The 14,765-nt window shown below is 38.0% G+C and overlaps 1 protein-coding gene across 1 annotated transcript in view; it reads left to right on the top strand.

Annotated features, from left to right (window-relative positions):
• GKAP1 (G kinase anchoring protein 1) overlaps window positions 1–14,765 on the top strand; it is a 93,384-nt gene that overhangs the window by 37,697 nt on the left and 40,922 nt on the right. The window contains exons 5-7 of the mRNA XM_011953968.1: window positions 767–844; window positions 5,189–5,312; window positions 9,254–9,276. Of these exons, the coding sequence (XP_011809358.1) occupies window positions 767–844; window positions 5,189–5,312; window positions 9,254–9,276 (225 nt within the window). The remainder of the gene's footprint in view (window positions 1–766; window positions 845–5,188; window positions 5,313–9,253; window positions 9,277–14,765) is intronic.

The raw sequence follows: 14,765 nt of genomic DNA, 5'->3' as shown, positions 1-14,765 counted from the left end.
GGGCGCCTGTAGTCCCAGCTACTCAGGAGGCTGAGGCAGGAGAATGGCGTGAACCTGGGAGACGGAGCTTGCAGTGAGCCGAGATCGCGCCACTGCACTCCAGCCTGGGCGACTGAGCGAGACTCTGTCTCAAAAAAAAAAGCAAAAAGTTAGGTGGGATTGATTAGTGAAAAAGAGGAACAAATGTATATCACAAAGAATCATCATTAGATGACTTAAAGCAACCATATAGTTTATCATTTGAGAGTAAAAAGATGCACTATGAACAATTATTCTGTAATGCCTGGCATATACCAGGACATTTGGCAACCTTATTATGTACCTGTGGTTTTTTCTATATCCAGGAAGTGGTATACTGTGTTTAATAATGCTTATTGAGTTTTTTTTTAGTATTCTTATATTTTTGAGTAATAATCACTCATAATTTTTGGTGTCCTAAACTGAATGTTGCCTTTGACATCTATTATAGTGCCAATTATTTGGTAAATTTTTTTTTTATTAAGGTAAAAAGTAAGATTATATCATATACAACAGATAATTAACAATGAAGAGGAGAAATGAAAATCTCAAAATTGGAAGGTTGTATTTTGATGTCTTCTATAGAATATAGGCTTCCTAGTTTGGCATGGTTAGATAACTTTGGAGAATCCATATTGTTTTTTAACATATTTGCTTTCTTTTCCTCTCTATATAGTAATGTGTGTGGTTATTTTGCTTGTGTGATGTAATGATATTGTCTGTTTATTGTGAAACTTTTTTTTTTTAGCTGACATCTGAAATGTTTGAAGCAGATCTTGAGAAGGCATTGTTACTAAGTAAATTAGAATATGAAGAACACAAAAAGGTATTTACATACTTAATGATTTAGATATTTTAGAAGTTTAAGTGGTGAGGTTAAAATCAACCTATTTGAATTTTACATAAAATTTCTTCTATAAAGTTTGTCCAAAAATTCATTACCGTAATAAGATATTACCAAGAAGTGTTTATAATAGGATTCCTTCTCAAGTTTTGAGATAGAACAGAAACAGTTGGACTAAAGCTTTGTCTGGCAACTTGGAACGTTTAGTTAAGAAATTTCCCCACCCAAGATGAAGGGAAGAGAGAGAATAAAATTCACAACAGATGATTTTAATTTATTTTTATTATTATTTATTCTTGGGACCGAGTCTCACTCTGTTGCCCAGGCTGGAGTGCAGTGGCATGATCTCACCTCACTGCAACCTCCACCTCCCAGGTTCAAGCAATTCTCACGCCTCAGCCTCCTGAGTAGCTGGGACTACAGGCGTGAGCCACCACACCCAGCTAAATTTTGTTTTTTAGTAGAGATGGGATTTCACCATATTGGCCAGGCTGGTCTCGAACTCCTGAGCTCTGCTGATCCACGCGCCTTGGCCTCCCAAAGTGCTGGGAGTACAGGCGTGAGCCACCGTGCCCAGCTGATTATTTTAATTTTTTTTTTTTTTTTGAGACGGAGTCTCGCTCTGTCACCCAGGCTGGAGTACAGTGGCTGATCTCAGCTCACTACAAGCTCCGCCTCCCAGGTTCACGCCATTCTCCTGCCTCAGCCTCCCGAGTAGTTGGGACTACAGGCGCCCGCCACCTCGCCCGGCTAGTTTTTTGTATTTTTAGTAGAGACGGGGTTTCACCGTGTTAGCCAGGATGGTCTCGATCTCCTGACCTCGTGATCCGCCCGTCTTGGCCTCCCAAAGTGCTGGGATTACAGGCTTGAGCCACCGCGCCTGGCTGATTATTTTAATTTTAATGAACCTAGAAAATAAGTGGATTTAAAATTTAATATGGGCTACTATAGTACATGGGCATTTTTTAAGAGACCTCTACCAGAGATGTACTACATTCAAATAAAGTAGGAGGCTATTTCTGAAATTTTGGCCTTGAAAACTCAGCCTTTGCCACTGAGCTTTGATATTAGGTTATGTGCTGAAATGCATTCTATAGCTTGTTATTGTAGGAGGATTTGAGTAAAAAAAAGTGTTGGTTTCCAGTTTCTGTATTTAAGTTATGTGAGTATTCATTATATTAATATCACTTAACATTTATTCGTTAACATTTATTGGGATTATTTTCTGGTTTATAAAATTTGTTCAAGCTGTGATTACTCAGTGGTTGACCTTAAATGGCCTCTGGTCATCCTTAAGACATTTTGGCCATGTCCTTGTACATTAATGTCTTCATCCAAAATGAAAAGAAGCAAATAATTAAAATTCATAGCAGCTACTCAGGAGGCTGAGACAGGAGGATTGCTTGAGGCGAGGAGTTTGAGACTAGCTTGGGTTAACACAGCAAGACCCTGTCTCTAAATATATGTTTTTTTTAAATTAGCTGGGCATAGTGCTGTGAGCCTGTATTCCCAGCCACTTGGGAGGCTGAGGTGGAAGAATCCCTTGAGCCCAGGAGTTAGAGGATGCAGTGAGCTATGATCATCCCACTGTAGTCCTCCTGCCTGAGCAACAAAGGGAGATCCCATCTTAACAAAAAAATTCACAGCATTGCTTTTGCTAGTTATTGAACTATAGTTCCAGGGAAAAGGAAAAAAGTTGCTAATAAAGTGGGCTGTGTATATTATATGTGTTTCATTTCCATATCCCTCTTTCCGTTACCCCAAATGACAGAGAATGAACTATAACCATTATTGTTACATAGCCATTTAGACACAAAGCAGGAAAATTACAAAAATTGATACAGCTAGTTTTACTATGATTTAATCATTTAAATGGACTATCAGGTTACACTGGAGAAGTAATCCTGTTTTGCTCAATTAGGAGATAAAATTTATCAAATAGAATATTATACAAAGGTGACTTCTTGCTGTTAGATTTATGGATATATGTCTAGATTCTAAAGCTAGAAGGATTACCTGTTTCCTTAGAGGAGAAGTAGAGTAAATAGTGTTGATAAAATGTCATACTCCCAGCCAGTGTTCTTTGCACAGTCATAGGTGTAATACTCAAAATCATTGATTTTAGCAGATAATAATGACTAAGAGAAGGGAGGAACTTCTTTTGTATGCAGTGGGTAGTTTGATGGGATTGTATTGATGCGTAGTCATTGAGATAAAAGTCAATATTCAATAAAAACCTCTTAATACAATTGTTTTAGCCTAAGGATTTTTATAACAGATAACTAAAGTTTGGGATGGCATTTTCTTTTCTTTTTTTTTTTTTTTTGAGGCAGAGTTTCACTCTTGTTGCCCAGGCTGGAGTGCAATGGCACAATCTCGGCTCACCACAACCTCCGCTTCCCATGTTCAAGCGATTTTTCTGCCTCAGCCTCCCGAGTAGCTGGGATTACAGGCATGCACCACCGCCCTGGCTAACTTTGTATTTTTAGTAGAGACGGGGTTTCTCCATGTTGGTCAGGCTGCTTGAACTCCTGACCTCAGGTGATCCACCCACCTCTGCCTCCCAAAGTGCTTGGATTACAGGAGTGAGCCACCATGCCTGACTGAGATGGCATTTTCTGTTCTGTTCTGTCAGTTATTCACCAAATAATTATTGAATAGCCAAAATGTGCCCCTTAAGTGTAGTGGAGGGAGACATAGTGTATAGTATTAAAAGATGTATGTTCTCAGTGCAGTGGAAATTCAGAAAACTGGAAGGCTTTTCAGTGCCTTTAATGGGGATGGGTTTTAGGAAGTGATTCTTTAAAAAGAGTCTTATTAGATGTATTAGAAGTTCATGAGGTAGACAAGAGGAAAGTAGGCATTCTGAAGGAAGGAGTGGCAAGTATATAAGATGTGAAAGAATATAGCATATTTGAAAAACTGTCATGTAAGGACCTAGAACTTCTGGAGATACAGCCAGAAGGATAGGACATAAATTACTTCATGTACTAGGCAAGGAGATTGGGTTTATACATCCATTGGCAGAAAGCTGTTTAATCGTTTTTTGTTTTTTTTTTTTTTTTTTGAGATGGAGTCTCACACTATTGCCCATGCTGGAGTGCAGTGGTGTGATCTTGGCTCACTGCAAGCTCCGCCTCCCAGGTTCACGCCATTCTCCTGCCTCAGCTTCCCGAGTAGCTGGGACTATAGGCGCCTGCCACGACGCCTGGCTAATTTTTTGTATTTTTGGTAGAGATGGGGTTTCACTATGTTAGCCAGGAAGGTCTCGATCTCCTGAACTTGTGACCCGCCCGCCTCGGCCTCCCAAAGTGCTGGGGTTACAGGCATTAGCCACCGTGCCTGGCCCTAATCATTTTAACTTTTAGATTGATTTTGGGTTTTCATTTTAGAAACTCATGTGTAGCAGTGTAGAAGATGGATTGAGGAGCTAAAATTAGAGACTGTTGCAGTATCCAAGCAAAAGGGAGTTGGGGAAATGACTGAATGTACAAAGAACAGAGAATGAATTTAAGAGATCTTCAGGAGATAAGTTAAACAAGACCTAGTAATTAATTGGCTGTAAGGTGTGTAGGAGAGTAGGCAAGGATACTCTGAAGTTTCCAACTTAGATGTGCAGATGGTGGCGGCATAACAAGGTACTTCATAAAGGATCCAGTGGGGAAGGCAGGGTGGTGAGATGGAAGATAGAATATATTTCATGTGGAGATGCTTATTAAACATTCCAGTTCAGTTGTCTGTCTGTAGAGAAATAATTAGTTTATTGGTAGAACTTTAAACTTTGAGATTGAAGAGGAGTGGGTATAAAGGTTAAATAGGTTAAGAGTGGGATAGTGTGAACACCCGCTACACTTTTGAGAAGGTTGAGAAAAGAAGCCAGCAAAGGAAACTTAGCAGTAGTCAGAAATGTATTAAGAAAACCAAGAGATGCTTGAAAAAAAAAAGTGTTTTGGATTTGGCGATAAAGAGGAGGTTGACTTTAATTTTAGTGTCAGAGACCAGCAGAAGCCAGATTTCAGTGGGATGAGGCAGGAAATTGCTGATTATTGTCTTAAATTTGGTCTTGAAAGGAGGAAGGTAGCAACGAGGAGGGGGTTATAGACCAAGGTGTAACTTTTTTTGTTTTCATTTTAATGTTTAAGATGTAAGGGATTGAGTAAATGAATAAAGAGGTATCCCTTTATACAATTTGGCTAGCCTAAATTTTGGTTTTTTATTTGCCTTTTATTTTTTAAAAAAATAAACTTTGAGAAACATATTACCTGTTGGTGAGTTTATTTTACAGTTTGTAAACTGAACTTAATTATTGTTGGCAATTCTTTTTAGGACTATGAAAATGCTGAAAATACTTCAATTCAGTCCAAAGTTATGAATAAAAAAGATAAAAGAAAGAATCATCAGGGAAAAGACAAACCTCTCACAGTATCACTAAAAGATTTTCATTCGGAAGGTAATATATATACAATGCTATCATGCTAAAAGAACTATTCTACATCTATTTTATATTTCAGTTGTAAATATCTTTATAATTTTTAAACAATAAGTAAAAGTTGTTCATGTATCATGTAGAATGTAAAAAATGTAAACCTGTGTCTTAGTTTGTTTTGTACTGCTGTAACAGAGTACCTGAGAATGGGTCATTTATAATGAATGGAAGTTTATTGGCTCACAGTTCTGGAAGCTGGGAAGTCCAGTATCAAGATGCCAGCATCGGGTGAGGGCCTTCTTGACAAGTCATCACATGGCAAGAGTGAGAGCAAAAGGGGGCCAAATTTGCCCTTTTATAACCAATCCCACCTGTGAGGGTGGAGCTCTGATGGCCTAATTACCTGTTAAAGATCCCACCTCTTACTATTGTTACAATGGCAATTAAATTTCTTCTTTTTTTTTAGATGGATTCTCACTCTGTAGCCCAAGCTGGAGTGCAGTGGTGCAGTTGTGGCTCACTGCAACCTCCGCCTCTGTGACTCAAGCAATTCTTATGCCTGGGTCTCCCGAGTAGCTGGGACTACAGGCCTGTGCCACCACGCCCAGCTAGTCTTTTGTATTTTTTAGTAGAGGCGGGGTTTCACCATCTTGCACAGAGTGGTCTCAAACTCCTCAGCTCAGGAGATCCCCCCGCCTTGGCCTCCTGAAGTGCTGGGATTACAGGCGTGAACCACCACACCTGGTGGCAATTAAATTTAAACATGAGTTTTGGAAGGGACAAAACTGTTGGGAAATAAACTAAAACCATTTGGGGTTTTAAAGTAATTTAAAATCAGTCATTAAAACCCCATAAAACTTTAGTAAGAATTTATCTTTTTGTATTTTTGAGTTTGTCTCTTTTCTAAAACTTACTGAAAATAAAAATTGACATTTGTAGTTTGAGTCATCTTGAAACATATTATTTTCCTTATACATGAACTGATTTGGCTTACACTAAGCCAGGAATAGTGTTTTCATATTTCAGCCATTATTGGTCAGTGTCTTCAAGTTACCTGGAACTGCATCTTAAAAAATTAAAATACAAATTTTAGAACAAGACTTATTACCAGAAAAGTGTTTGTAGTATCATTTGTATTTTTTATCAAATGGAGAAGACAAAAGGAATTTTACTGTCCACTAAACTTTTGAAGAAAAACCACAAAGCACATTATTTTTAATGTGGGAAATGTTAAAAAATACGTAGCCTGTGCTGTACAGTGTGGTAGCTGCTATTCATGTGTGGCAATTTAAGTAAAAACTAAAATGAAAATGTAGCTTCTTAATTGCACTAGCCATATTTCAAGTGCTCAGTAGTCACATATGACTAGTGGCTTCCATGTTAGTCCAGCTATAGGACGTTACTATCATCACAGAAAATTTTATTGAACAGCACTTTGTCTATACCAGTCAGAATAGTTGTTCACCGTATGGACAGCTATTTGTTCATTGACAGAGCATTTTATTTGATTCATATGAATTCAGCCTTAGTACATTGGGCATTGTTCTGTGAGGATAAATATTACCTTAGCAATAATTTCAAAAAGAAAAAACTTAAAATACTGCTTTCAGAAGTAAGCCTTTCTTTGAAAATCAGAGAATATATTTAGAAGATTATATTGTTTTCCTTTGAGGATCAAGAAAGTTTTTCCCTGTAGGCTGCCAGTGATTAAGTTGCTTTGCTTTGGAGTTAAAAAAAAAAATATGGCCAGGCGCGGTGGCTCACACCTGTAATCCCAGCACTTTGGGAGGCCAAGGTGGGCGGATCACGAGGTTAGGAGTTTAAGACCATACTGGCTAACACGGTGAAACCCCATCTCTACTAAGAATACAAAAAATTAGCGGGGCATGGTGGCACGTGCCTGTAGCCCCAGCTACTCGGGAGGCTGAGGCAGGAGAATCGCTTCAGCCCAGGAGGTGGAGGTTGCAGTGAGCTGAGATCCCACCACTGCACTCCAGGCTGGGCGACAGAGGGAGACTGTGTCTCAGAAAAAAAAAAAAAAGACATTTTATTAAAAACTAGGCAGAAACATGGAAATAATGCTAAAACTCCTGTTTTCCATATTTAATTTCTTAAGTAGTATGTAAATTTTAGAAAAACATCAGTATGGCCAGGCACGGTGGCTCACGCCTGTAATCCCACCACTTTGGGAGGCTGAGGTGGGCGGGTCACGAGGTCAGGAGGTCGAGACCATCCTGACTAACACGGTGAAACCTCGTAACTACTAAAAGTACAAAAACTTAGCTGGGCATGGTTGTGGGCACCTGTAGTCCCAGCTACTCGGGTGACTGAGGCAGGAGAATGGCGTGAACCCGGGAGGTGGAGCTTGCAGTGAGCCGAGATCGTGCCACTGCCCTCCAGCCTGGGCGATAGAGCGAGACTCTGTCTCAAAAAAAAAGAAAAACATCAGTATGTTTTTGTTTTTGTTGTTGTTGTTTTTTTGAGACGGAGTCTCGCTCTATCGCCCAGGCTGGAGTGCAGTGGCCGGATCTCAGCTCACTGCAAGCTCCGCCTCCCGGGTTCACGCCATTCTCCTGCCTCAGCCTCCCGAGTTAACAGTATGTTATTAAAGAGAAGCTACACAGCTTTTGCAAGTCATGATTAACACAGTTGAGGTTCTTCCTTAGGTTCTGGCTTCACATTGTATGCTAAATAGAACATGCTGGAAGAGTGACTGTGTAACTTACCAAGATTTGGTAGTTTGATCTGAAGTTGGTGATTTTGGCGTTTACTGTGTTTCTGGACTCTGTTCTGATCAAGAAATTCTTTAGAGAACTGGACCAACTTTTAGATTCTGAGTCGTAAGAAAGTTATATTGTTTTTAGTCCTTGAGAATAGAAAACTTCTGCTGTAGACAAGAAGCACTGTTAAGTATTAGATATCCTGATCATCTCCAATTTAAATAAGAATACTTGCTCACTATTTGTACTTTATTTAGAGACAGAGTCTTGCTCTGTCGCCCAGGCCGGCGTGCAATAGCACGATCCTGGCTCTGTGCAGCTTCCGCCTCCTGTGTTTAAGCGATTCTCATGCCTCCGTCCCCCAGGTAGTTGGGATTACAAGCATGTACCACCATGCCTAGCTAATTTTTTGTATTTTTAGCAGAGATGGGGTTTCACCATGTTGGCCAGCCTGGTCTCAAACTCCTGGCCTCAGGTGGTCCGCCTGCTTGGGCCTCCCAGAGTGCTGGGATTACAGGTGTGAGCCATCGCCCCTGGCCTTATTTGTACTTTAAATTCCCTTACGCTTTCCTCACTCTGCTCTTGGTAATTGCTTTCCAGAAATGCTGTGTTGTTTCTAGGCCAGTAATTTCTTCCATCTAGATATATTTGTTATGGGTTATTTTTTGTGTTAATTGTATAAATATATGTAAAGTTTTAGGTTTTTTTGTAGTACTATTAAATCACCTTGATGTATGTTTTTAAAATAAAATAGCTAATAGTTTTAAAGGACATAAATTACTATTCTACCTTTTCGTTACACAAAAGCAGCAATCTGAACATTTTTTGTAGTTGTAGTAACCTGTGATTTGATTTTGGACATATTTGTGTCCCCTTAACTTGCTCCCCCCACCTCCCAAATTATGTGGAATCAAAAAACTAAATTATGTGAAACTGTGGAACTCATATGCTTAAAATGCAATAATATCTCTTGATATGGGTGTCATTTACTAGGATAATAAGACTTGATCCTTAAGCTGAGTAAATTAGTAATTATATACTGAATTTTAACATCTTAAACCTAGAAAAGTAAATCAGATGAGAATCCTAGAAAACCCTTAAATGAGTTCTGTAACTCATGGAGATAATTTTGAAATTCTGTCCGTTTGGTGTTTTTTTTTTTTTTTTTTTTGTAACATGTTAAAACATTTTTATATGTTAAGTTCCTTCAATAAAGTTTCATCTTTATTTCTTTTTCATTTACAGATCACATTAGTAAAAAGACTGAGGTAAGTCTTATTGTAGCCATCTTGTAGAAAACACTGATGATTTTAAGAATAATACTTTAATATTTAGCAGTAAGTCTTTTTTGAGACATAATCATTTGAAGGACAACCCATAGGTTTGTCTTGAGTGAACCCAATCATGTTTCTGCCATTATGTAAGGATGTAAAATGCATTAGTGTAGAATAAAAGCAAGATTATTTGCATGAAGCATAATATCATTTGGCTTTATCATCCTAATTTGTGTATATGTGTGTATGAGCCAAAGGTCACTTTGTGTGTGCCAAGCTTAAAATCTCAGAGAAAAGTGGTTTAATCTCCCACTTTGTATTTTAATCTTTATTAAAAACTTATCCTGAGAAGATGTCTCATAGTATTTTGGAATTATGGAAATTTGAAATGAATTGTGATTCTTTAAATGTACTCATGGGTAAGAGTAACCTGATTATATACTTCTCTTACCATTCACTGTTAGTGTAGCCTACACTTCCTGGTGTTGGGGATTTGGAGTTTTTTGTTTCTGTTATTTAAATACTGTAGTACAGCCTCTCCAAATCTTTTAGTTGGGAGATTGTGCTATTTAAAAAATCCTCTGACATTGAGGAAGATACTAATAAAATGTTGAAATTATTTTTATCTTTTAAGGTAATAATTTCAAAGTTTTATTCTTCTATTGTATATGTGTTCCTATTAGTAATTCCATTGTTTAATTTTTTTTATGGTCAGATGGTCCTTGATTTCACTTATATATATGGCTTCTGACCATTTTTTTGTTTATTTCAGACATTTGCTTGACAGGCTAGGAAAATGAAATCTCTCTCTTAAAAAAATCACATCTAAATAATTCTGTGATTATATTATTAATTCGGTTCCTAACTACTATGCATGCAAACACAGAATTGATTTGTTGTTAAAACAGATGGTTGATTTTTTTTAAGTTATTTGCAAACCATTGTCATCATCTCTTAGATTAAAATTTAAATGACTACATATATAGATTGAATATTAATTCCATGTTTGAAAGTGGCAAACATACTTTTGAACTGATTCCAATTTATTTTTGTCCATTGATTTATTTGGGGAATAGTGTTATACAAATAAGAAAGCAGGTATACGTTGTGTAATGCATTATTCTACAATAGTGCAAGATAACTCTATATAAACTGTTTGATGCTTGCCTTTTCTTCTTTTCTGATTGGAAAGAAGACAAAAAATGCGAACTGACAAGATCCTATTTAATTATTAAAGATGAGTTGTATTTAAACAAGCTTCTGTATGTAGAATAATATATTTTGTATTTCCTTATAATTTTAGAACTGTGTTCTGTCTTGTTAAATTATCTGATACATAACGTTGATTTTGAAGATTTCTAATGATTAAGTTCCACATTTGTAAATACAGTCTAATTATAATTTATTTCCCTTATAACTAAATTAAGAAATTGGTTATAATAATATGTAATTCACATTACCTTTGTTTTTGTTTTTGTTTTTTAACTTTTAAGTTCAGGGGTACATGTGTAGGTTTGTTATATAGGTAAACTTGTGTCACAGTGGTTTGTTATACAGATTATTTTGTCACCCAGATAGTAAGTCTAGTACCTATTAGTTATTTTTCCTGATCCTCTCCCTCCTTCCACCCTTCATTCACCCTCTGGTAAGCCCCAGTGTGTCTTGTTCCCCTCTATGTGTCCATGTGTTCTCATTATTTAGTTCCCACTTATAAGTGAGAACATGCGGTATTTGGTTTTTGTTTCTGCATTAGTTTGTTAAGGATAATGGTATCCAGCTCTATCCATGTCCCTGCAGAGGACACAATCTCATTCTTTTTTATGGCTGCATAGTATTCCATGGTGTATATGTACCACATTTTCTTTATCCAGTCTACCACTGATGGGCATTTAGGTTGATTCTGTGTCTGCTATTGTGAACAATGCTTCACTGAACATACACGTGCATGTGTCTTTATAATAGAACCATTTATATTCCTCTGGGTGTATACCCAGTAATAGGATTGCTGGATCAAATGGTATTTCTGTTTTTAGTTCTTTGAGGAATCGCCACACTTCTTTCCACATGGTTGAACTAATTTACACTCCCACCAATGGTGTATAAGCATTTCTTTCTCTGTAACACTGCCAGTATCTGTTATTTTTTGACTTTTTAATAATAGCTATTCTGACTGGTGTACTTTTTGATACTTGTTAAAAGTATGCCAAAATTATTTTCCATTTCCATTAGAGGTGTTACTTTCTGGGACTTAAATATTTAAATGTTACAATGGTTATACCATTGATCTAGGAATTTAGAAGATCTTTTTTTTCCACAGAGAATCCAAAAAACCCTAAAGAAAATTTCATTTGAACTCTTAAATAAAATGTTATTTGCTCCTACAAATGTACTGGTTTTGTTAACATTGTATGCTGAATGATTGACTTAATTCATTCCGTCTTTAATATATTACTTAGGCCAAGGAATTTTTTTTCATGGCTACTCTAAAGTTCTTAATGTCTGTGGAGAATAGTATGCTTCTTACCTACCTCCTCTTAAATCAGATATTTATTGGATAAAATTCAGGAGGGAAAAGATTTTACTTTATTGAGGGTTGATGAGGTGTACTTGAACTGCATATATATTCCTCTGACTGTTAACTACACTTGTTCTCAGGTTAATTTCTTTATTTCTTTTTTCTTCTGTCTAGAGTAGGTGCTTGTACATACCTCTTTATAAAATCTCAACAAATCATGCCTTTTCAGGAGTTTTATTTGATTCTTAGTCTTTTTCTGTTGGACTGAAGTTTTGTTTTTTAATATGTTGCTTTTTAAATGCCAGAACTGTTAGGAAGGGAATCTCATAGATACTCATTTCTCTCTAGTCCTACTTTTATCTGGCCTTCCAAACTCTGGTCCTTCTAGTATAGTTTTAGTTTTAAAAATCGTAGTGACCATCATATGTCTTGAAGTCTAAACGATCAAGTCTTCAATATGCTTGAATGTACTATCATTGGAAGAGTACCCAAGAAACTGTAACAGTGGTTGTCAAAGACGACGGTGGGGTAGATATCGGACAGAGGGATACGAGAAATAGGCTGCTTTTTATAGTATAAGCTTCTGAATTTTCTGTCATGTCCATGTACTACTTATGTAAAAATTATATTAAAAATAAAAAGGACTGTGTGAAGAAAGGAACCAGGGAACAAACCCAGTCCTATCTGTCTCTGCAACCTACTTCCTTCTTATAGCACTGTGCTTTAGCACTATGCTCCACATGTCTACCTTTAGCTGATTATGAGTGTAGACAAATAATTTATTCACTTAGGCCCTAGTTATATTATGAAGAGTAATGTTGGATCTGTTGATTTCTAAAATTATGATAAATGATCAGAGTGCAATTGAAAATAAAGAATAAAGAAAAATACGCTAAATAGTGAACCCTGTAGTTAATGCTACCAACACACAGGAGTGTGGCAGTAATAAAATTAGACTATTAATTTTTTTTTTTTTCTTTTTGAGATGGAGTCTTGCTCTGTTGCTAAGCTGGAGTGCTCACTGCAACTTCCGTCTCCTGGGTTCAAGTGATTCTCGTGCCTCAGCCTCCCAAGTAGCTGGGTCTACAGGCGTGCACCACCATGCCTAGCTAATTTTTGTATTTTTAATAGAGGTGGGGTTTTACCATGTTGACCAGGATGGTCTCCATCTCTTGACCTCGTGATCCACCCGCCTCAGCCTCCTAAAGTGTTGAGATTACAGGTGTGAGCCACTGCACCTGGCCTAAATTTTTTATTTTGTTTCATGTTTTTTTTTAGACTGTTAAATTTTAAAAGCAAATAAATTTAATGTAGCTTTAAATGAATCTCACCTAGAATCTGGTTTTACCTAAAGATTCAACCTATTTTCTATTCTTCTCAGTGTGTTGAGCTCATTCTTGTTACTAAGCCTTTCCTTGTTTGTGTGTGTTATATTTGTTAGCTCTCTTTGGTTGTAAGCTACAGAAGGCCAACTAATTCAGCATAAACAAAACAGACAGTTATTTGGTTCATATAACCACATCATGGAAGAATGGGGGAGAGTTGACCTCATAGTTGACTGGGTCCAAGCATTTAGACAGCTTTAGGATTTCACTCCCTACTCTCAGCTGCTATCTGTTTCTTCACTTCAAGCGAGATCACATGATTACTTGGGGATCTTGGGGTTATAGCTTTACAGAATTTCTTACAAACCATTAATTAGCTGTTGGGGTTTGACAGATTCATTTCTTTTTTTTTTCTTTTCTTTTCTCTCTGGTTTTTTTTTTTTTTTTTGAGACAGAGTCTCTCTGTGTTGTCCTGGCTGGAATGCAGTGGCGCAATCTTGGCTCACTGCAACTTCTTCCTCCTGGGTTCAAGCGATTCTTGTGCCTCAGCTTCCTGAGTAGCTGGGATTACAGGTGCACACCACCACACCCAGTTAATTTTTTATTTTTAGTAGAGATGGCGTTTCGCTGGATTGCCCACGCTAGTCTGAAACTCCTGGCCTCAAGTGGTCTACTGGCCTCAGCCTCCCATAGTGTTGGGATTTCAGGAGTGAGCCACTGTGCCCAACTCAAGTTGTTTTCTTTAAAAAAAGAATTTTTTGTTTTCTTTTTTGTCATCTGCCAAGGCTCTGTCATCTATCAAGTTGTTTTCTTGAGGAGTTGAGTCAAGGGGCAAGAGTATTTCCTAGATGGTGTGATATATTTCCTATCATATCACATTAGGGGTCATAGAATGTGAGGTTATTTTTATGATGTTAAATTGATTACTGGTTCTAAAACCATTCTCCAATAGAAGGAACCAGGACTCCTTGGAGAAATAGCTGTATCTAGGGTGATGACCGGGAATACACAAGATGAGCCCAGAGCCAGGCATGGTGGCTCTCACCTGTAATGCCAGCTACTCCGGAGGCTGAGGTGAGAGGAATGCTCGAGGCCAGGAGATCCAGACCAGCCTAGGCAACATAGTGAGATCCCATCTCTTAAAAAGTTTTGTAAAAAACATTAGGCTCAGTGGTGCACACCTGTAGTCCCAGCTACTCTGGATGCTGAGGCAGGAAGATTGAGCCCAGGAATTCCAGGATGAGCTGTGATAGCACCACTGCACTCTAGCATGGGCAACAGAGTGAGACCCCATGACTTAAAAAAAAAAAAGGGGGGCTGGGCGTGGTGGGTCACCCCTGTAATCCCAGCACTTTGGGAAGCTGAGGCAGGCAGATCACGAGGTCAAGAGATCGAGACCATCCTGGCCAACATGGTGAAATCCCGTCTCTACTAAAAATACAAAAATTATCTAGGTGTGGTGATGTGCACCTGTAGTCCCAGCTACTCAGGAGCTGAGGCAGGAGAATCGCCTGAACCCGGGAGGTGGAGGTTGCAGTGAGCCGAGATCACACCACTGCACTCCAACCTGGCAACAGAGCCAGACTGTCTCAAAAAAAAAAATCCAACCTGGCCACAGAGCGAGAGCAAGACTCTCTCTCAAA

Source organism: Colobus angolensis, unplaced genomic scaffold (assembly GCF_000951035.1).
Source record: "Colobus angolensis palliatus isolate OR3802 unplaced genomic scaffold, Cang.pa_1.0 Scaffold379, whole genome shotgun sequence".
Classification (NCBI taxonomy): Eukaryota; Metazoa; Chordata; class Mammalia; order Primates; family Cercopithecidae; genus Colobus; species Colobus angolensis.
The sequence above is the reverse complement of the archived record's forward strand: the minus strand, read 5'-3'. Positions and strand labels throughout refer to the sequence as shown.